This window comes from Phocoena phocoena, chromosome 1 (genome assembly GCF_963924675.1).
Source record: "Phocoena phocoena chromosome 1, mPhoPho1.1, whole genome shotgun sequence".
In the NCBI taxonomy this organism is placed as follows: domain Eukaryota; kingdom Metazoa; phylum Chordata; class Mammalia; order Artiodactyla; family Phocoenidae; genus Phocoena; species Phocoena phocoena.
The window spans coordinates 95064563-95086007 of record NC_089219.1 but is presented as its reverse complement, the minus strand read 5'-3'; the positions used below and the strand labels follow the sequence as shown (position 1 = coordinate 95086007).

Below are 21445 nucleotides of genomic sequence, written 5' to 3'. Positions count from 1 at the left end.
TTTGTTAATTGTTTTGGGTTTGTTATTATAGGTCGGTTCCTTCTATTATGTTTCTTGCCTAGAGAAGATCCTTTAGCATTTGTTGTAAGGCTGGTTTGGTGGTGCTGAACTCTCTCAGCTTTTGCTTGTCTGTAAAGATTTTAATTTCTCCATCAAATCTGAATGAGATCTTTGCTGGGTAGAGTAATCTTGGTTGTAGGTTTTTCTCCTTCATCACTTTAAATATGTCCTGCCAGTCCCTCTAGCTTGCAGAGTTTCTGCTGAAAGATCAGCTGTTAACCTTATGGGGATTCCCTCATGTGTTATTTGTTGTTTTTCCCTTGCTGCTTTTAATATGTTTTCTTTGTATTTAATTTTTGACAGATTGATTACTGTGTGTCTTGGTATGTTTCTCTTTGGATTTTTCCTGTATGGGACTCTCTGTGCTTCCTGGACTTGATTAACTATTTCCTCTCCCATATTAGGGAAGTTTTCAACTATAATCTCTTTAAATATTTTCTCAATTCCTTTCTTTTTCTCTTCTTCTTCTGGGACCCCTATAATTCGAATGTTGGTGCGTTTAATGTTGTCCCAGAGGTCTCTGAGTCTGTCCTCAGTTCTTTTCATTCTTTTTTCTTTATTCTGCTCTGCAGTAGTTATTTCCACTATTTTATCTTCCAGGTCACTTATCCGTTCTTCTGCCTCAGTTATTCTGCTATTGATCCCATCTAGAGTATTTTTAATTTCATTTATTGTGTTGTTCATCATTGCTTGTTTCATCTTTAGTTCTTCTAGGTCCTTGTTAAATGTTTCTTGCATTTTCTCTATTCTATTTCCAAGCTTTTGGATCATCTTTACTATCATTATTCTGAATTCTTTTTCAGGTAGACTGCCTATTTCCTCTTCATTTGTTAGGTCTGGTGGGGTTTTGTCTTGCTCCTTCATCTGCTGTGTTTTTCTGTCTTCTCATTTTGCTTATCTTACTGTGTTTGGGGTCTCCTTTTTTCAGGCTGCAGGTTCGTAGTTCCCGTTGTTTTTGGTGTCTGTCCCCAGTGGCTAAAGTTGGTTCAGTGGGTTGTGTAAGCTTCCTGGTGGAGGGGAATAGTGCCTGTGTTCTGATGGATGAGGCTGGATCTTGTCTTTCTGGTGGGCAGGTCCACGTCTGGTGGTATGTTTTGGGGTGTCTGTGGACTTATTTTAGGCAGCCTGTCTGCTAATGGGTGGGGCTGTGTTCCTGTCTTGCTAGTTGTTTGGCATAGGGTGTCCAGCACTGTAGCTTTCTGGTCGTTGAGTGAAGCTGGGTGTTGGTGTTGAGATGGAGATGTCTGGGAGATTTTCGCCATCTGATATTCCATGGAGCTGGGAGGTCTCTTGTGGACCAGTATCCTGAAATTGGCTCTCCCACCTCAGAGGCAGAGCACTGACTCCTGGCTGCAGCACCAAGAGCCTTTCATCCACACGGCTCAGAATAAAAGGGAGAAAAAGTAGAAAGAAAGAAAGAAAGAGGATAAAAGAAAATAAAATAAGGTAAGGTAAAAGAAAATTAAGCTAGTAAAATAAAAAAATAATTATTAAGAAAAGATTTTTTTTTTTAGCATAAAAAAAAAATGGACGGATAGAACCCTAGGACAAACGGTGAAGGCAAAGCTATACAGACAAAATCTCACACAGAAGCATACACATACACACACACAAAAAGAGGAAAAGGGGAAAAAAATAATAAATCTTGTTCTTAAAGTCCACCTCCTCAATTTGGGATGATTCGTTGTCTATTCAGGTATTCCACAGATGCAGGGTACATCACGTTGATTTTGGAGATTTCATCTGCTGTTCCTGAGGCTGCTGGGAGAGATTTCCCTTTCTCTTCTTTGTTCGCACAGCTCCCGGGGTTCAGGTTTGGATTTGGCCCCGACTCTGCATGTATGTCGCCGGAGGGCGTCTGTTCTTCGTTCAGACAGGACGGGTTTAAAGGAGCCACTGATTCGGGGGCTCTGGCTCACCCAGGCCGGGGGGAAGGAAGGATGCGGATGCGGGGCGAGCCTGTGGCGGCAGAGGCCGGCGTGACGTTGCACTAGCCTGAGGCGTGCCGTGCGTTCTCCCAGGGAAATTGTCCCTGGATCCCGGGACCCTGGCAGTGGCGGGCTGCACAGGCTCCCTGGACGGGAGGTGTGGAGAGTGACCTGTGCTCACACACAGGCTTCTTGGTGGCAGCAGCAGCAGCCTTGGCGTCTCATGCCCGTCTCTGGGGTCCGCGCTTTTATCCGCGGCTTGCGCCAGTCTCTGGAGCTCCTTTAAGCAGCGCTCTTAATCCCGTCCCCTCACGCACCAGGAAACAAAGAGGCCAGAAAAAGTCTCTTGCCTCTTCGGCAGGTCCAGACTTTTTCCCGGACTCCCTTCCGGCTAGCCATGGTGCACTAACCCCTTCAGGCTGTGTTCAAGCCGCCAACCCCAGTCCTCTCCCTGCACTCCGACCCAAAACCCGAGCCTCAGCTCCCAGCCCCGCCAGACCCGGCGGGTGAGCAGAGAAGCCTCTGGGGCTGGTGAGTGCCGGTAGGCACCGATTCTCTGTGCGGGAATCTCTCCACTTTGTCCTCCGCACCCCTGTTGCTGCGCTCTCTTCCGCGGCGCTGAAGCAGCCCCCTTCGCCACCCGCAGTCTCTGCCCGCGAAGGGGCTCCTAGTATGTGGAAACCTTTCCTCCTTCACAGCTCCCTCCCACTGGTGCAGGTGCCATCCCTATCCTTTTGTCTCTGTTTATTCTTTTTTCTTTTGCCCTACCCAGGTACATGGGGAGTTCTTGCCTTTTGGGAGGTCTGAGGTCTTCTGCCAGCATTCAGTAGGTGTTCTGTAGGAGTTGTTCCACGTGTAGATGTATTTCTGATGTATATGTGGGGAGGAAGGTGATCTCCACGTCTTAATCTTCTGCCATCTTCCCCCGCTCTCTTTTAATTTCTAATTTAATTCCATATCATAAGGGAAAATAGTTTGTGTGACTTAAATAATTTTTATTTTATCAAGAATTATTTCATGGCCCAGAAAGTGGTCTATCTTGAGAAATGTTCTGTGTACAGTTGAAAAGAATGTGTATTCTACTTTTTGGGGTGGGATGTCCTACCAATGCCAATGAAGTCCAAGTAATTGATAGTGTTGTTCAAGTGTTCTGTATCCTTATTGATTGATGACATAACCATCCAATCCATCCACCGCCCTCCACTCAAGTCTGGCATCTTGGTATATTCTCTATTCCTTCCATTCTCTCACCACCTCCTCATCTCCTTAGTCATCAGATAAGCCTCCTTTTATCCTCTGACTAGCTCTCAATGCATTTCTTCCTCTCCATCTCTACTGTCACTGCCTAGTTTCTACTCTTCAGCTGCTGCTTGACATCTGAAATCACCTTTAACTGGTCTCCTCACCTCCAGAATTTGTCTTCCTGCCACCCTCCCACCACTACAAAGTTCACATTGCAGTGAATTACATAATCCCTTGTTAAAGTCTTCCAGGGTCTTCCTTCGACCATACGGAATTCACATTTCTTAGTCTGAAAGGAAGCATTTGTGAACCTGAGGCTCTGTGTCCGATCCTTGCCTGCTTCTCTGACCTCATCTCTCATGGGTGGCCCATATGCTATGTGCCCTCCATCCCTCCCGTGTACGCCTTCCTGCTGCTACTCCAGCTCATTTGGAGCCTTCTCTGTGAAGCCTTTCCTGTCCCATCTACCTTCTTACTCCTAGCCCTGTTTCTGGCAGACCTGGACAGAACTCCCTCTTATTTATTCCTTTCTTGCGACAATAATGACAACAATAGCACTAATGACTAGTGTTCATTATACCTTGTTTATGTACAAGGTAGAGTTCTAAGCATGCTTTACATATATTAACACGTATAATGCTAATGAAAATTCTATAAAAAATACTATTATTATCCCCATTTTATAAATGAGCAAACTAACACACTGTGAGGTTAAGTAGCCTTTTGGTATGTCTTGTAATTTTTTTTCTTGGGTAGCCAGGTGTGAGGTACTGGGTAAAGGGAACTGCTGTAAATAGGCCTGTAGTGGTATGGTGAAGTGTGGCAGGAGGGGACATATTAGTCCTATGATTAGGTCCCATTTTTTAGTGAGCTTGTGCCTCTGGATGATAAACCTCACAGGTTTTGTTTTGTTTTCAGTTTTCTTTCTCCCCTCTAAGGTGATATAGGATGGTTAGAGTGGGCTGGAGTTGAGTGTTTTTCTTCCCCAGGTCAGGTAGGCTCTGAAAATACCCCCCGCAGGTTGTGCTCTGGTTAACTAGTTTCCTCTAAGGGCAGGCCTTGTTAAGAGGGGAATGCCTTTTGCCCTCCCTCTGCGTGTAGCCAAGAGGGAATTTTTTTTCTCATATTTACCATGGGAATCTGGTTGAGCTCCTTAAGGTAAGTTTTACAATATGGTGGGGCTCCCCCAGTGACTGGGCTCCTGGAGTTTTTAACTCTGAGGGGTGTTGACACTAAGCTGACAGCAACTTGTCAGTTACAGTGCAGGTTTTCCGCCGCTGCGTCGGCACTGGGTCTTGTAGTAGTTTCTGCTGGTGAGTTTCCTCCTCTGTGACTCCCTGTGTTTGTCTATCTGTCTCTCTGGTCTTCAGGGCCAAGGTTTGTCCTGTGTCTTCCCCTCTGTTATGGATCCAAGCAAAGTTGTTGATTTTTCAGCCCATTCAGCTTCTTTCTTCTTAGGATGGAGTGATGAACTGGAAGCCCCAGCACTCTTTTACTAAATTGTACTGCCTTCTATTCTCTTTAGACTATAAGAAAGAAATTATTGTCATTTCATTTCAGCAGCCTGGAAACATGAGGTGTTTCTTGTATGACGGTGTAATGGCTTTGGAAACTCTCCGGAGAAATGAGAACCACTGGATGACAAAACGTGTGTGTGTATCTGTTGAGGGGATGATATATGATAGGAACAAGAAAGGCTAATGTCTAGAACAGAGGAAAACAATTAGCACATTTAGTTCAGTTCAGCAAGTGTGTATTGAGTATCAGCTCTGTACTCACTGCTCAGACATAGCTCACACTTCAATTATCACCTCCAATTATTGGTTTGACATTAGGTTGCCTGTCTTTAGAAGAACCCTTCATGCCTGCTGGCAGCTAGTGCTCTGTTTGAATTTCCAAGATATGTTACAAGTTCATTAAGTATTTCTGACAAGGATATAGCCTGGGTCAGAATTGTCTTATGGGTACCTCTAAGCCAGTCAAAGGATTTTTAGCTAACAGATACTAGCCTTATTGAAAGGAGTAGTGGCAGAATGAGAAAACCTGGATTCAAGTCATGCATCTGTAGCCAAATAGCTCTGTGCCTGGGTCAAGTCAGTTAATTGCTATGTGGCTTAATTTCTTCATTTGTTACAAGAGCGGGGCTGGACCAGAGCAGAGCTCACAACTCTGACTGAGTCATCTGGGAGGGGGTGCCTTGTAAAATGTCAACACACAACTCCACTTCCAGAGATTAGGATACAGTTAGTCTGTGTTGAGCCCAGGCGTGAGTAGATTGTATACAATCCCAGATAAATTTAATGTCAGCCACTGACTAGATGATCCAATTGGTAAGATTCCATGAGAGTTAGGGCATTATCCCCAGCTCACTATTTGGTCACTTATAGCAAACTAACTACAAAATATGGTGTTAAAATGAACTCAGTACTTTGGCTCTGACAGATATCGAGTAAAGGGTATATTTTCAAAGAATCTGTATACATTGAAAATATAGTTGCTGCACCCTTCATACTGAACTTGATACAATTGTTTTGTCCGATTCAAAAGGCAATTAAGATCTTGCAATACTTTAAGGCTGTCGTGATAAAATCAGCTTTTGTTTTACAGGCTGTACATGTGGGAAGTACTGTAGGAAACTGGCCTGAATGTGTACTTACTCAGTGGCATGATCTACAGTGACATGTTCTTTAAATTTCTGAACAAAACTCTCTTCCTTGTTGGGTCTAAGCGTATAAAGAATGTTGCTGGTTTGATTCTCTGAAATCATGTGAGTCTGTAGGTGTGTTTACAGTGGATCATGTACATTAAGGTGCCAGTTTTCATGTTCCATGTGACAAGTGCACCCTAACAGATGTGTCTCCTGCATTGGGGAGTTTTTCTTTTTCATTTGCTTCTGAGAAGATAGTTTTTAAGCAGCTCTCTTTGGTCTCTACTCAATTGGTTTGGTCTCATTTGAGATTGTTCATAATTCGCACCAGAGAAGCAAGTTAAGTGTTTTTCTTTCCTGTGCTAGAATTTAGGAAGTTATAGCTCATTTTGCTGAGTATTAGTTACTGATTCTGCCATCTAGCAGCATAACCTTTATAGACTACTTGCTCTGTGCACCTCAGCTTTATCATCTGTAAAATGCATACAGAATAAAATATGGAAGAGTTCTAGCACAGGGCTCGTTAAACAGTAGCTTCTGTTGATTCACCCATTCATCAGTTCAGGGATGAATGATCCACCGATTCATCCATGCAAATGCTAATAAATTGCTTACTATGTGTCTGACTGTGTTTCATCTGGGGAGGACCACTAACAAGACAACTGGTTTCTAATCTCATGGCCTTAGTGATCTGAGGAATGCTCAAAGCTCAGGATAAAGTGATGCAGCTGGTTTCCATTTTAAGTTTTTAATTAAGAGTTTTTGTAAATCATATTGTTACAAATATATCTAGAGTTAAACCTGAGGATATTAATCTAGAATTGTTATTGGGCTGTTACAGTGGCTTTGCATTTGCATTCCAAAAATGTCTTTTGTACTAGTTAAGTGCTTTGGCTTATTTGGAAATTTTCAAGAAATTATGATTTCTAAACTGTGTTCTTTTTTTCCCAAGCGAGTCACTTCACTCATTAGTATAGAAAGTTGGATTTTATTGTAGTCTGTCATGTTTTCTACATACTCTATGTCCAGAGAATACAAATTATCCTCTACTATCTATCAATCAGGAACTTTCTTTCTTTGAATAGCTACTCGTCTAGTCTGTATTATTATTATAACAACAGTAATTTCTAATGCTATTGACGTGAGTGGGCTATCTGCATTTTCATTATAACTTCTTTCAAACAATGAGTTGCCACTTGAGCTGTAAAAATGTTCTCTGTTTAATCTTTGCATTGAAGGGATTCGTTTTCTCAGTCTTTTTTGTTCTTTTTCTTTCCTCGAAAGTTCTATAAAATTGCCTTCCAGTGAAATGAATATAAAATAGGAAATGGGCCATTTAGTGTACGTTTCCTAGTGTAGGTGTAAGGCACAGTTTGTACTGAGTATAACATATGGAGGAACAATCCTGATCATGTCACTGGACTGATGATAAACGTGTTGCAATATGTGATAATAAGGGCTTAGTAACTGAGGAAAATATCCTTCTGGCCTAAAGAGATTTGTTCATATTGGAAACTTTTCCCGGAAAAGATACAGATTTCTACTTATCAGAGAGGGAAAGAGGGCAAGAGAGAGAAACAGGCAAATATAACATCCTGCCATGCCATCTATGGTTTCCATTACAATAGAGTGCTTTTTATGTGTTTTCTTCTTAGAATAACGCTTACTGAAACAATGAGGATCCTGTGTCCTATATCATGGGGCTTTATTTGCTTCATTGTCACTTATGAATACCCAAATGTTCCACAGGGAGAATTTTGTAAGCTAATTGGAACCAAAAGGCGGTTATAAGCAGTAAACTGTAATCAGTGTGCCAAAGATATATTTTATCCACAATGAAAGTTAAATAACCTAGAAAATAGTTGTGATACTTCACACTTACAAATCATACATCTACATGATCTTTATTCTAAGGAGTGAAAATGTTTTTACACACATTCTGATTTATTCACAGAAATCTCCATGAAGAAGGTAAATTATAACTGTGGTTTTTAAAGGGCCAAATTTATCATCCATCTATAGGACGGCATGTGCAGAATTAAAATTAGACTCTCTTCCAGACTTCTGGTCTCCTACTTTAGTTCTATATGTTAGAGCATCCTTTCTTTGTTTTAGGAGAGTCACTTGTAATTTTTTATGCCTTTAAGGAAAACACATTTTTTAAAGGCAGTTTAGTTCTGTTTTGGTAGAATAATCAGGAAACAAAACATTGCTTTACGTAGAAGTATTTGCTTTTTAAATTTTTTTAACTCTTTGCCTCAAAGGAAAGAATAAAAAGTCAGAAATTAAGTTGAGTTTAGGGAAATTCTCAACAGGAGGGAAGCATTCCTACCCACACGGAGTCCCGGAGTCCCGAGGCAAGGAGCCTGGGGTGGGGGAGGGGTGGGGTTGGCCCTGGACTTGGCCATGGGCAACAAGGGGTTAAATCCCCCTTTACCACCGTCTGAGCCCTCAAGACACAGTGGTAGTGACTGCAGCAGGTAGTGACTGCAGCAGAACTTTTGCTTCCCACATGACTGCTGTATTTAGTTGTGTTCAAACGAACAATCCAGGTGATTTTTTTTTTTTTTACAGGTGCATTTTTTCTAATTCTAACTTGGAAAAAATCGGAGGGTTCAATTGAAGGGATCTTTTTCATAGGAGACATGTTTTCTCAAACCTTCAGCCACTGACATATATTTTACCTTCTGCCTGAAATTCCCCTCTACCCACATTCTCTTAGATAAATCCTTCTTTACCATCAAGACTCAATTTGGGGGGTCACCTTATCTGAACCAAAAGGACTTCCATCTTGTAGCTCATCATACTGTATCCTAATGGTTTATTCATCCGTCTCCCTGTCCAGTTAGAGCACTCCAGAAAGATAAGAACCATGGCTTTCACATCTTCATCTCTAATGCCTAGAATAAAAGGGGCATTCAGTCCATGGGTTTAAAATGAATAACTGGTTAGAGCTCCTATTTCCATAACACATGTTATTGACAAGTTTTCAAATTCATTGTTTATTAACTCAAATTACATTTTATGCTGTTATTTGAAAAACCATAAAAGTATTCATTCATCTTGTCAGATTTAAATTTATCTTTGTTCTCTCAGAATAGTCTTAAATCTATTTAACCTTGTGTCCTTAAGTTCTTTATCTATAAAATGGGGATTTTAATATTTAAATGACTCACAAGCGTGTTGGTGTTGTAAAAAATCATAGGAAATAGGAAGTAAACTTGAAAGAAAATTGAAAAGGAAAAAAAGTATATTTCGGTGTAATTGTTAATGATTTTGAAAGATTTTGATTTGAAATATCATTGTCAATGATTTTGAAAGAGCTTCGTTTTTCAGAAGTGGGAAAATGAGTATCAGTTTGGTTTCCAAAAATCTTAAAATTTCATCTTCCCCACATTTAATATGAAGAGTCCTGCTAATATACACAGGCTCATAGAAGACCACTCTGCTCACCCAATTCTGATACCCAATTCTTGAAATTTCTTCAGTTAGATATTAAACTTTTTACTTCATAATTAGATATAAAATCACAAATGATAAATTCTGAAGGACACAGTTGACATAAACAGGATAAAATCATGAGCCCTTTCTTCACAGCAGGTTTGGACCAGGAAGGCCTTAGATACCTCAAGGAGAGTGGGAAGGAAACAGAGGGACAGGGGTTTACAGAAAAGAAACTTTGCTTAGGGAATGGTGTGCTTACTTGTGGGAACTGTTGACCTTTTGTGTTTAAGCCATCTGTCCTATAACACAGGACCTGACCCAGACACCCTCTGAGGTCCAAAGAAGTGAAGTAAGTGGAGGGGAATTAGTCGATCTTTCGTCCCAACATCTCTGCCTGCTACTTTAGTTGTCAAGTCACTTCAAAGCATTCTTTTCCTTTGCCCTAAATAAGGAGGAGACTTTTCTGATTCCTTCTAGACCACACAAGAATATTAGCTACAATAGAATTTTCTAAAACTATGCATTTTTTCTCCTGATCTAAAATTCGAGTGTCAGACTGCATCATCATTAGAGGCAAACAGAACACAAAAGCAATATTTCTGAAAGAATCATATCTCTTTTGTTAAGAAAACTTGATTCCCGATACCAAAAGACTCACCGCTTTGGCGTTATAAACCAGAGAGTGAACATCTCTGGGAACTGTTTTTCCTAGGTCAGATTCCTACTCCAGGGCGTTTCCTTGTGAAATCTGAAACTTGGTTTTTATCTTGACAGCGAAACCTTTTTAGGCAGTACTGGAGCAGTTTCAAGGTGTTCCTCAGGTGATCTTGGCTTGGCTTCTACACTGCCTCTCACCACTTACTTGCTCATCCCTTGTGTAAAACTAGGAGAAATCAAGGCAGAATTGAAATTGTGGATTAGAAGATTGGAAGCTGTGTGAAAAGAGTAGAGGCTGATTTGGTATAAGTATGTCCTGTAATTATGAGATCTTTATTTTGACAGGTGTTTACCTCAAAATATTGAGCTAAATCAGGGTCCCTAATTACAGGAAAGTAGATAAAGGCAGAATGGGGCTGTAATAGAACAAGAGAGGCCCGGGAGAGATGATTATGGAAGATAATAGACATTAGTAAAGGCCTATAAGAATCATTTTCCCTGGGTAACTGCCAACTGGCTTTGATTGAATAGATCATCAACTGAGTTTGCAGGAATGTTTCCAAGTGTACAGACTGTATTGTGGGAATTGGCAAACCTCCTGACAAAGTGGGTGAGGTCCTAATTGTTAACTCTCAAGACAGGCATTTTTGACTAACAGTTCTTACTGGTACTTTTCCCGTGTTTCCCATTATAACCTACATTTGGGACAGGGCAAAAGGTAGGTTATAATATGACTAGATGAAGTCTCTGCTGTTTAAGTAGAAGTTCCAACAGTAAAGTATTACCTCTTCTTTTCCAAATAGAGAGTAACATTATTAAGGAAAAAGTTCTGAGGAAATCTGTTCTGGTCCTTTTTCTTCCATTATTTTACCACCATATAAGCTATGTTCTGTCATAATTACTACAAGTTTGTGTCAAGCACAGAATACCTTCCATGGGCCATCAATCTGCAATTGATTTGATACTGTGAAGGGTTTCAATAGAGTGTGCACGTGTGCATACCCTTAAGGCTTTGGGCCAAGTAATTTATCAGATTATAACATATATTGAATTTTAATTATTCATGGGAATGTGAATTCCTAAAGAATGAATGAAGGAATGTCATTCCTAACAAGTCAATCCTGTGTACCCTGGAAAACGGAAGACGTCACACTGAGTTAGAATGAAAGTCATTAAGGACCTGAAGTGTTCTTCTCTTCTATAAGTACAACCAGATTAAATTCCTGACACTTAGTATCCGTAATTAAGAGTCTGTAGATCAGATATTTCTTAGTAACAGTAACTGACCAGAGAACTGTAGGGACTTGGGAAACATGATCATATAAACAAAGAACTTTAGTAGTAAAAGAGACCTCAGAAATTCATGGTTCAAAGTCTGTCATTTTACAGGTGAGAATATTGAAGCCAAGAATGATTAAATGACTCACTGAAGATCTGAAAGCCAGGAAGAGAATACTGGGTTCCTGATTCTCTATACCTATCAAATTATCAATATTACCACAAACGTTTTATTTCTGATCCAAAATTCTATAAAACTCTATGGAAATAACCAAATCAAAAGCTAGTTAAGACATGATCTGAATGGGATCCTTGAAGATAGTAGCCATGTTATTCATTTTTAATCTCCTGGTACCTAGCATAGTGTAAATAAAGAAGCCAATACACTTTTCACTAAAATACTAATTCTGTCCTTAGTAGAAGAGTAATTTCTTTAAAAATGCCTAATGCTGCCATGCACATATAATCTGTAAGGTGCTATTACTCAGAATACTTCCTTTGTGATTACTTAAAATTAAAATCACCAAGGATAGGAAAACATTCATCAATTGTCTGTTAGGAGTAGAAAAACAAATATCTATATTTTGGACCTTTGGTAATCCTGATTTATTTTGGGGACTATGTGGCCTCTCCCCAAATAGGATTTCTTCCAAGATGTGGTAGAACTGTGTTTTTCTTTCCAGATTTTGTACTGAGTAACCACTTAGGATTTGGCTTACCTACATGCAGATTGGTTTTTTGCTTGCTGATTTTTCTTTCATCAGTTAAAAGATTTTGATTCAAGATTGCACTGTGTATAGTATAGTGTCTTAGCCAGTGAGAATCTGGAGAAAAAGCCTCAAGACACCCATAACTGTAGAGTTCCCTTCCCTGCTGGAGAAATCCAAGAACCTCACAGAATACATTTTTTGGATAGCAAGAAAAATATACTGCAGTCTCAAGTTTCATTCTGCTTTTATATTCATCTCACATCTAATAAGTGTAGAAATACAGCTTATGGCTTTTTAGTGGGTTTTTCTTAGCGTACACTTCACAATTCTTTTCTTTTTCAGTTTTTGACACTTTTGTCTGCCAAAATTTCAGATACAGTAAACGTAAACAATTTTGTGTGCATTGGAAAAACCATCAAATATAAAAGAGGCCTTTGTCACATATTTTGATGACTCGATGCAATTATAAACCTTTACAAAGTGAAGATAAATTTCAAAGATCCTAGATCAAGATGCAAGTTTTTTTAGAGTTATTCAGAATTCTAAGCTTATGACAGCCACTTACCTACAGATGAACTATACCAGGCATGTGAGTTTCATACAGCCTTCTGAAAAACCTCGTGTTTACTGTTTATACATTGGACAAAAGTTAAAGACCCTGTTCTCTTTTGACTGAGAAATGGTAAAAGCACATGGTTTATGGTTTTGTTCCTTTGTGTGCGTGCATGAATATTTTGGAATTCACTGTTAGGACCATTCAGTATAACCATATGCAATTATGTTTGGCAAATTTTCAAGGTGTTCACGTGTAGAAAAATGTGTTTCTTACCTTAACGTACAAGAAGCAATTAACAATGAAAAAAATGTGTGTACTAGCAAGAAAGCATTGAGATAAAGAAATGGACTGTCTGCAATGCAATTAATTCCTATTCAGGTGAAACATATGAGAGTCTGTTACTTGTGGCTTAGCAAACTTGCATAAATGTAAATAAGGAAGATGGTGGGATTATACGCAGAACCAGGTATTTCTATTTTAATGACATGTGACTAGGCTAACCAAAAAAATGAAAATTTAGGAGTAAAAAAATTGAGATAAATCAAAAAGCAATATTGTAGAAAAAAACAAAGAATAGGGATTTTTTGGCATTTACCAAGTGCTTTCACATATGTTAATTCTTTGATCCTTGTAACACCCTGGTGAGGTCTGTGTGGTAGATCTTATCCTCTTCCTCATCATTGAGCCTTGCCTGCAGTTGCACAGATTTTTATAGCAGAGCTGGGAAGAGAATGAGCTCTTCTGATGCCACATCCCTGCTGTCTGATACTGCCTTTTTCTGTTTTCCAACAACTAACACTGATGTATATCTAACTAATGACACTGGTTACAGTGTGGCTGCAACTATGATCAGAGATCATTCCTTACCAAAGGCCAATTTCAGACAGGTTCTTTGTCACGGTCTTCTCTCCTTTTCTGGTCCTTTGGTTCCATTTCACGTACTCACAAAAAGTGAAGAATAAAAAAAAGAGAAGCCGGTCAGAATAATTCCCAAAGTAGTGCTTGCTAAAAGCTATCCATCCATTCAGTCAATTAATTTGTATATTCACCTGTATTCCCATAATTCATGGCCACCCTGTACATCTCCCCTCCGCCGCCCCCCATGGCAGACTGTGTATTTCTGACAGTGAGAGAGTGACTGGCCAGAGTGACAGTTGCTCTGGCCCTTACCCATGTGTGATAAATCGCTTAGTAATCTCCACAGCACCATCATGCATACATTGAAAGTGTTTAGGGCATTGTAACTTGGGAGAACTTCCAATCTTTCATAAATAACCATTAATCTGTCCCTTTCACATTCAGCTTTCCACATCTGTTTCAAATTGTTCAGTGCTATTCCAGGAGTGCATTAAAGCTCCAGTCCAGGTGGTATTAAGGGGATAAATGAGCCACAGGGAAAAGACACTCTGTATTTTTCTTAAAGCAATTTTTTCTCCTTTGTACAAAGTTAGGAGCCAAGCAATTTACGATTAAGATTTTTGGAGGATATTTTCTATCATTTTCAGCCATCCTTGTTTATGAGTTTAAAAATGCAGTTTTAGCTCTGCCATTCTAGCATACATTAATGCTTTTCTCCATATAGGTAGATTGTAAATATCATTTCTACCAGCATTTCTAAGTAGTTTTAATTCATTATGATTCCCTGTAGTTTCCTATTGAAGAAAAATGAAAAATCGTTATAACCAAAGGTCAGTTAGGAATAAATTTCTGAATATGCATTTATATTTGTGACATTCAGGAATTTCAGAGATAGTTGTCAATTTTCTGTTTGATTCATTTTTATACAGGAAGCAACTTGCTTTTCAGGAAAAAAGGGATTATTTTATGAATTATAATTTAATATTGTTTTATGTCTGCAACATTTAATGAAAGCTATAAAGGTGCATCTTTTCTTACCAAATACAGCCCATAACCTATTCTCTCAGGTACTTTCCAAAGAGAATATTTTCATAATGACCCAAACTGTACTGTTAGATTTACAAAAGTCCCATCACATAATGTAGAGAATGCCCTGTAGACTAAATGCATATGAAGATAGCGCTGTATGGTACATCAGATGACACATAACTGTAAATGTTTTCAAGTTGACCTTGAAGATGTTAAGGGACTCACAAAAACAAGCATCAGACAGGAGGATAACGAAAAGAAGACTCCCTATCTCTGGCATTTGTAATAGGCATAAAAGGAATGACAAGTTGATTATCTGACCCGGAATAAAATGCCCACACAGGAAAAGTAAAGAAAAAGGAAATTCAGCTACATGTCTCTTATCAAGGTTAGTAAAAGTTTCATAAATAGATCACATAAAGTGCACAAAATCATTGCCTTTGAAAATGGTTGATTTCATAGCTACAGTCTGCAGTTCCATCCATGCGTAGGAGATTGATAGCTGCTCCGCCCATTAGTATTAATGAATGATCAATGCACAGCACACACACAAACACCAGGGAACCAAAGACACCCCACCTACACACTACTTTGTTTTTTAATCTTCCAAATGTTGTAGGATGGCTACTGCCTTATAAGTGGAAAATCATTAAGTATAGCACGTATTATTTCCCATAGCTGAAACTGACATCTCATAGAAATTAGTGAGGAAATGTAACTTTATTCATCAGTCTGTTATGTTAAATTCTTTCTCACCTCTCTGTCATCTAAGGGATGCCTGTGACCATTAAGGAAATGTAGCCTGCTCTGCTAGGACATTTCATTAAGGAAAAAATTCAGACTGATGTTAGTAGTCTGCTTAGTGAGAAAAATTCCTTCTCCTGGGAGTTCTCCAATAGTGTTAAATGCACTGTCACAGAATATCACTGCTTTTCCCGAACTCTGCATTCAATAGAGTAAGACCTTTTGTTCTTTTTCTGATGAAGGATAGGAATTGACAGTTCACCGTTCTTATAATTGCCAAAGTTTTCCAATTTGTTGATACATCTTCAAATATAGGTTTTAAAAAACCATTATAAAGCTCTTGCTTAGGCCTTTCCCCTGAAAAACAGACTTACCTCCTTTGGTGTACTCTCAGAGGTCTTAGTTTACTTTAAAACAATCACCCTTATCCTTTTCACTTACGAGCCTCGGTCAGTACATGGTTCCCACCTGCACACCCTTATATTTTCTACTCAGGTAGCATCGCGGAGCATTTATATTTATATAAGGGTCTAGCTAGTCATATGGTCCCCAAATATTATACTTACTTACTTGTATCTCAGTGTCATGCTTAAAATAAAGCACCAAAAAGCACTCAGTAAATACAGTTAAATGAAAGGAACATTTCCTTCAAACCTTATAGTTACCGTGCTGCCATCACACTCTAGTGTCTGATTCTCCTCCCTCCTGGTGGTTCCTTCCTGCCTACTAATTAGACTAATTTCTCTAAGTATTGTTTTCTTCTGTCTACATTTCCTTCCACAACGTTCTTGCTCCTATGATTTCAAGGTTCCCCTCTATATGACTGCCATCTAAATCTGTGTTATCTGGATGGATCACCTCCATCCTTGACTTTTCCCCCAATCTTTAACTCCCATAGTCTTCTCTTCCCGTATCTAATCCATAGGCAGGTCCCAAACACTGTAGTTAAATGATGTCTCTAGCACCTGTTTCCCCTCCTCCAGACCTCCTTACCTTTCTATGACACCATTTCTTTAATGTTATTCTCACCTACAAAGTCATTCCCATCTATAAGCCAGCTTGCATACTGATGCCAGGTTAGTTCTTCTAAAATATAATATGACCCCTTTATTGAAACCCCATGGCCAATGATAAATTCAGATATCACTGTCAAACTGGCTCCTTAGTAGCTTTTAGCTTTCTTTCTACTGTGCCCTTTTATGAGTCTTACACTGTAGCGAGAAGCAGTGCAAAACTCTGAAGTTAGAACAATTGAATTTGAATTCTGGTTCTGTCACTTACTGGCTCTGTGATCATGGGCAAATCACTTAACTCCTCCATGTCTCATTTTTCTCATAGGGATAGTAGTTGGACCTACGACAAAGGATTATTATAAGGATTAAATGAAACACTCAGGGCAGTGTCTAGCATACAGTTAGGGGTACAATAAGTGTTACTCATTATTAGACTCCATTTAAAGGGAACGATTTGCATTTCCCATGCACATCCTGTAATTTCCTAGCCCCATGCCTTTCTCATGATGTATTTTGTTTTCAGAATGTTCTCCATTTCCATCTCTATTTGTTTAAACCCTGCACATTTTACATTCATGTGCCCCCTCTTCCATGTAGCTTTCAGGCAAACCCCCAATACTCAGTTTAGCTTTTGAATTTCCACAGCATCTCCTGTACCTCTTTCAGTATTTAGCCCTTTCTATTTTGTATTATAATTAGGTATATACATATCTTCTGAAAATACAGGGGAAAACAAGAACTGTTTTATGAATTTTTGCATTTTTCTCAGTGTCTAACCAAACATGAGATACTGTATTTGTTGACTAAATGAATGAATACCCCACTTGTTCACTTACCTTTTCCCTAATATGCAAGTGCAATGTGGTTTGAGAACCTGGCCAAAATTATTATCTTCTCCTTGCTTGGTTATGTAATTGATCTCCTTCTATCCTAACCCCACCCTTTCCTCTTCTCTTTTTTCCCCCCTTTTCCCCATACCTTTGACTCTTCCCCCTTTTCTGCTCCACTTACCTTCTCTCTCTCCCACTCTCCCCTCCCCCATCTTCCCTTTTCTCCTCATCTTCCTCCTCTCATCATTGTCTTGAATTCTAGATTCCCACTTTTTAAAATTTCCTCCACAAACTCATAGCTAAGATCTGTGGGAACAAAGCGATACTACTTCAAGAGGGAGATGTTTTCTGATCGTTTTTTGTTACTCTCTTTGTCAAAAATAATAGAGCATGTAGCATTCAATTATAATGCAACTTATTCATCTGAGCTACTGAGAAGCAAGCAATGGTTAAATGGCAAATAAAAACAAGCCCAATATCTGGACAAGGAGAAATAATCTCACAAGAGCTTTTTAATTACGTGTGCTTATTGTTGCCGTATGTTTTGTTTTGTTTTTGCGGTACGCGGGCCTCTCACCATGGTGGCCTCTCCTGTCACGGAGCACAGGCTCCGGACGCGCAGGCTCAGCGGCCATGGCTCACGGGCCCAGCCGCTCCGCGGCATGTGGGATTTTCCCGGACCGGGGCACGAACCTGTGTCCCCTGCATCGGCAGGCGGACTCTCAACCACTGCGCCACCAGGGAAGCCCTGTTGCAGTGTGTTTTGAGTACAGTTTGTCTTTCTAGAAAAGGGAAACAATTGTGTCATGAGATTGTTTTAAAGAGGAATTTGACCAAAGGTCTCCAAGAATAAATTCATTTCTTATTGTTAATTTCTTCCCTCTTTTCTCATTTACAATGGCGTTTTGAGTCCTAATCCTTTCTTCCAACATCTTAACTGTCCCTTTCCCTTAATCAATATCCTGTTTCTTTCTCCTAAATTTGAAAATCATCTAAAATGTCATATTATGTTCTGTTTTCCATTTCCACATGTCTTGAAATGTCTCATCCTGTTGGAGGAACATTCTCATGAGTTCTGTTAGGGATACCAATATCCTAATTAATTATGAGCTTATACAAAACCAATGTGATCTACTTGTATTTATGAATATAAATTTGAAAGATATAGTATGCTATTATCTCTATTATAGGATTGAGGGGTGTGAAGTTAACAAAATTGAATGGTAGATTGGAAAGTCAAACTTGAATTCTTATTTTATAATCGTGATATTAAGCCATATGTAAAGTTTAACAATTTTAAAACCTTTCTGCTTACGCTTCCCTTCCTGAGCCATAGTCAGTTAATGCTTAGGACTGGATACAATGTGGAAGTAATTCTGAGGATCCCAACTGACAACATTATGCATCTACTGCTATGGGATCATCATTATAGTAAATTTGTTCTCAAAACTGGCATCTTTTTTTCTAATTTAGGGTAGAAATTTAACATCTGGAGAGGTTGGATTTTTTCCGAGTGATGCTGTCAAGCCTTGCCCATGTGTGAGTATTTTATTTCTTTCTACTTAGTTTTTTGATGCTATAATGAATTGTCAAGAAAGTACAAAGGATACTGGTCTGGCCCCTCATTAATTCTATTAATATTTTCTTATTAATAACATATTCCAAGATTATGATGATTCCATTGTCAGGAAATATTTTTAAATGTTAAGGGAGGGGGCTTCCCTGGTGGCGCAGTGGTTGGGAGTCCGCCTGCCGATGCAGGGGACACGGGTTCGTGCCCCGGTCCGGGAAGATCCCACATGCCACGGAGCAGCTGGGTCCGTGAGCCATGGCTGCTGAGCCTCCGCGTCCGGAGCCTGTGCTCCGCAACGGGAGAGACCACAACAGTGAGAGGCCCGCTACTGCAAAATAAAACAATGTTAAGGGAATACATGCAACAGGAAAATTTTACTTATAAGGTTTTAGAAGGAATAAACTAAAGCTACTGATCAGATGTATTGTACAAACTTCCCTTTTCCCTCTGAGGTAAGAATGGTATGGTCTAATATATTTCCAGTCACTTTGGGTTACAGAGAGATTGCACTTCAAGTAGTGTGTTTGAAAGCCTGCTAGAAAGCATGAACGTCCACAGATTCTTCAGTCAAATCTCTTAATATATTTTTCTGTGCTTTAGTTTGTCATAACTGTTTATTTAGTGTCGTAATGACATTTTCTGAAAACATCAAACACGTTAGGCAGATACAAGAATGAATATTCAAATATTATTATGGATGAATATAACAAAATATACTCTCTGGTGCTTTATGAAATTTATAAATTTCTGTTTAGGGTGATGTTATTTTATCATCGTAATTTGGTGTTTGGGGTAGATTTTTCTGTGACACTTTTCAAGTTCTTAACTCTAATTAAAGGAAATTATTTTACTAATACAATGGAGTTATTGGTTTGTGGGCAAAAAAACCTTCTTGAACTATTTTGCTTGCCTTATTTCAGTCCTTCCCAGTTTTCTAAACTGAACATTCTTTTTAATATTATAAATGGGAATGTCTGCCATCCTTAACCTCAGATGTAGTCTGAAGAATAATTTACTCCACTCATTCAAGCTTAATTAATTTCAAAAGCAAAGGGAATCAAAAAAAAAAAAAAAGCTCTTGCTATTTCTGTTGGTTCTATGATCTAATGCCACATATTATTCAGGTTATGTTGTAATCTTGAAAACAATTATTGAAATTTCATACCACTCTCATTTAATTAGATAAGCAAAAATGATTCTTTAGCTAGTTTTCTGTCATTTATATGAATAAGATTAAGGCTTCCTATGCTTAAAGAACTGATATTTATATGTAGGCACATAGCAGAAAATTAACATTAAGATTTTGGGAACCTAGCACAGGGAGCTCAGCTTGGTGTTCTGTGATGACCTAGATGGGTGGGATGGGGGGGTAGGGGAGGGAGGCCCAAAAGTGAGGGGATATATGTATACATATAGCTGATTCACTTCATTGTACAGCAAAAATTAACAACACTGTAAAGCAATTATACTCCAATAAAAAAAAAACTATTAAGCATTTCATGTACCATGTACTGTTTTTTTTCCACAGCTCCTTGAATATAGCATAGAATGAGCATTTGAAGTTTTATTTTAGGAATAGTGTGGCATATAGTAGGTATTTAATAAATTTTTGTTGTATGACTGAACAAAGAAGTGAAAAAGCAAACAAAAGTTCCTAACTAAATGTAGGTAATTAACAATGGCAGATATTAATTAAATCAGCTTATAGGATAATACTGAATGATATTTTGTAATCTGGTTAGTTACTAGAAAAAGAAATGTGCTTACAGTTTTAGCTAATAAAGAGTTGTAGAGGAACACATAATTATGGGTGGAACTACCAACTAAATATGATTGTTTTCATAGCTTAAAGTTAATAAATAGCTATTAAATTTTTACTGCTTTATTTAATGAAATTATAGATTCATTTGTTGGCTGTAGGTTAAGTTAGGTGAATGAAGCTAAGCAGAAGGAGGAAAAACACAGGAGACAATTTCATTTCTGGCAATATGATTACTGGAGAGAAAGCCTAGAGCTAAAGCACAGTGCAAACTTGGGTGTCTCTCTGTGAATCGCAGAGCCCTCAGTGAGTGAACAAGAAGAAAACTATCCCACAAGAGAAGATATGCCTATCTTTGTCTTGGATCTTGGTGGGGAACAGAAAAAAAAGTCTCTCTCCCCTAAGAATTCTTAACTTTAGATCCAAAAACCACCCACATGGGGGGTTGGAATTCATACTAGCTTTGTGACCTAAATACTACTAAGCTAGAAACATAGTAGAACATACGTATCAATAATTACCTTAAACATAAATGAATTAAATGTTGCAAACAAAAGACACAGACTGGCTGAATGGATACAGAAACAAGATCCATATATATGCTGTCTACAATAGAACCACTTCAGATCTACGGGACACATACAGACTGAAAATAAGGGGACTGAAAAAGGTATTTCATGAAAATGGAAATCAAAAGAAAGCTGGAGTAGCAATACTCATATAAAACAAAATAGACGTTAAAATAAGGACTATTACAAGAGACAAAGAAGGACACTACATAATGAGAAAGGATCAATCCAAGAAGAAGATATAACAATTATAAATATATATATATACCTAAATATATGAGGCAAATATTATAAAAGGAGAAGTCAACAGTGACACAATAATAGGGGAGGACTTTAACACCCCACTTTCGACAGTGGACAGATCATTCAGACAGAAAATCAATAAGGAAACACAGGTCTTAAATGACACATTAGACCAGATGGACTTAATTGATATTTATAGAGCATTCCATCCAAAAGCAGCAGAATACACATTTTTCTCAAGTGCACATGGAACATTCTCCAGGATTGATCACCTGCTGGGCCACAAAGTGAGCCTCAGTAAATTT

At 38.8% G+C, this 21445-nt stretch overlaps 1 protein-coding gene across 1 annotated transcript in view; it reads left to right on the top strand.

Annotated features, from left to right (window-relative positions):
• VAV3 (vav guanine nucleotide exchange factor 3) overlaps nt 1–21445 on the top strand; it is a 398335-nt gene that overhangs the window by 328255 nt on the left and 48635 nt on the right. Inside the window, exon 21 of the mRNA XM_065890862.1 lies at nt 18470–18535. Within this exon, the coding sequence (XP_065746934.1) occupies nt 18470–18535 (66 nt within the window). The remainder of the gene's footprint in view (nt 1–18469; nt 18536–21445) is intronic.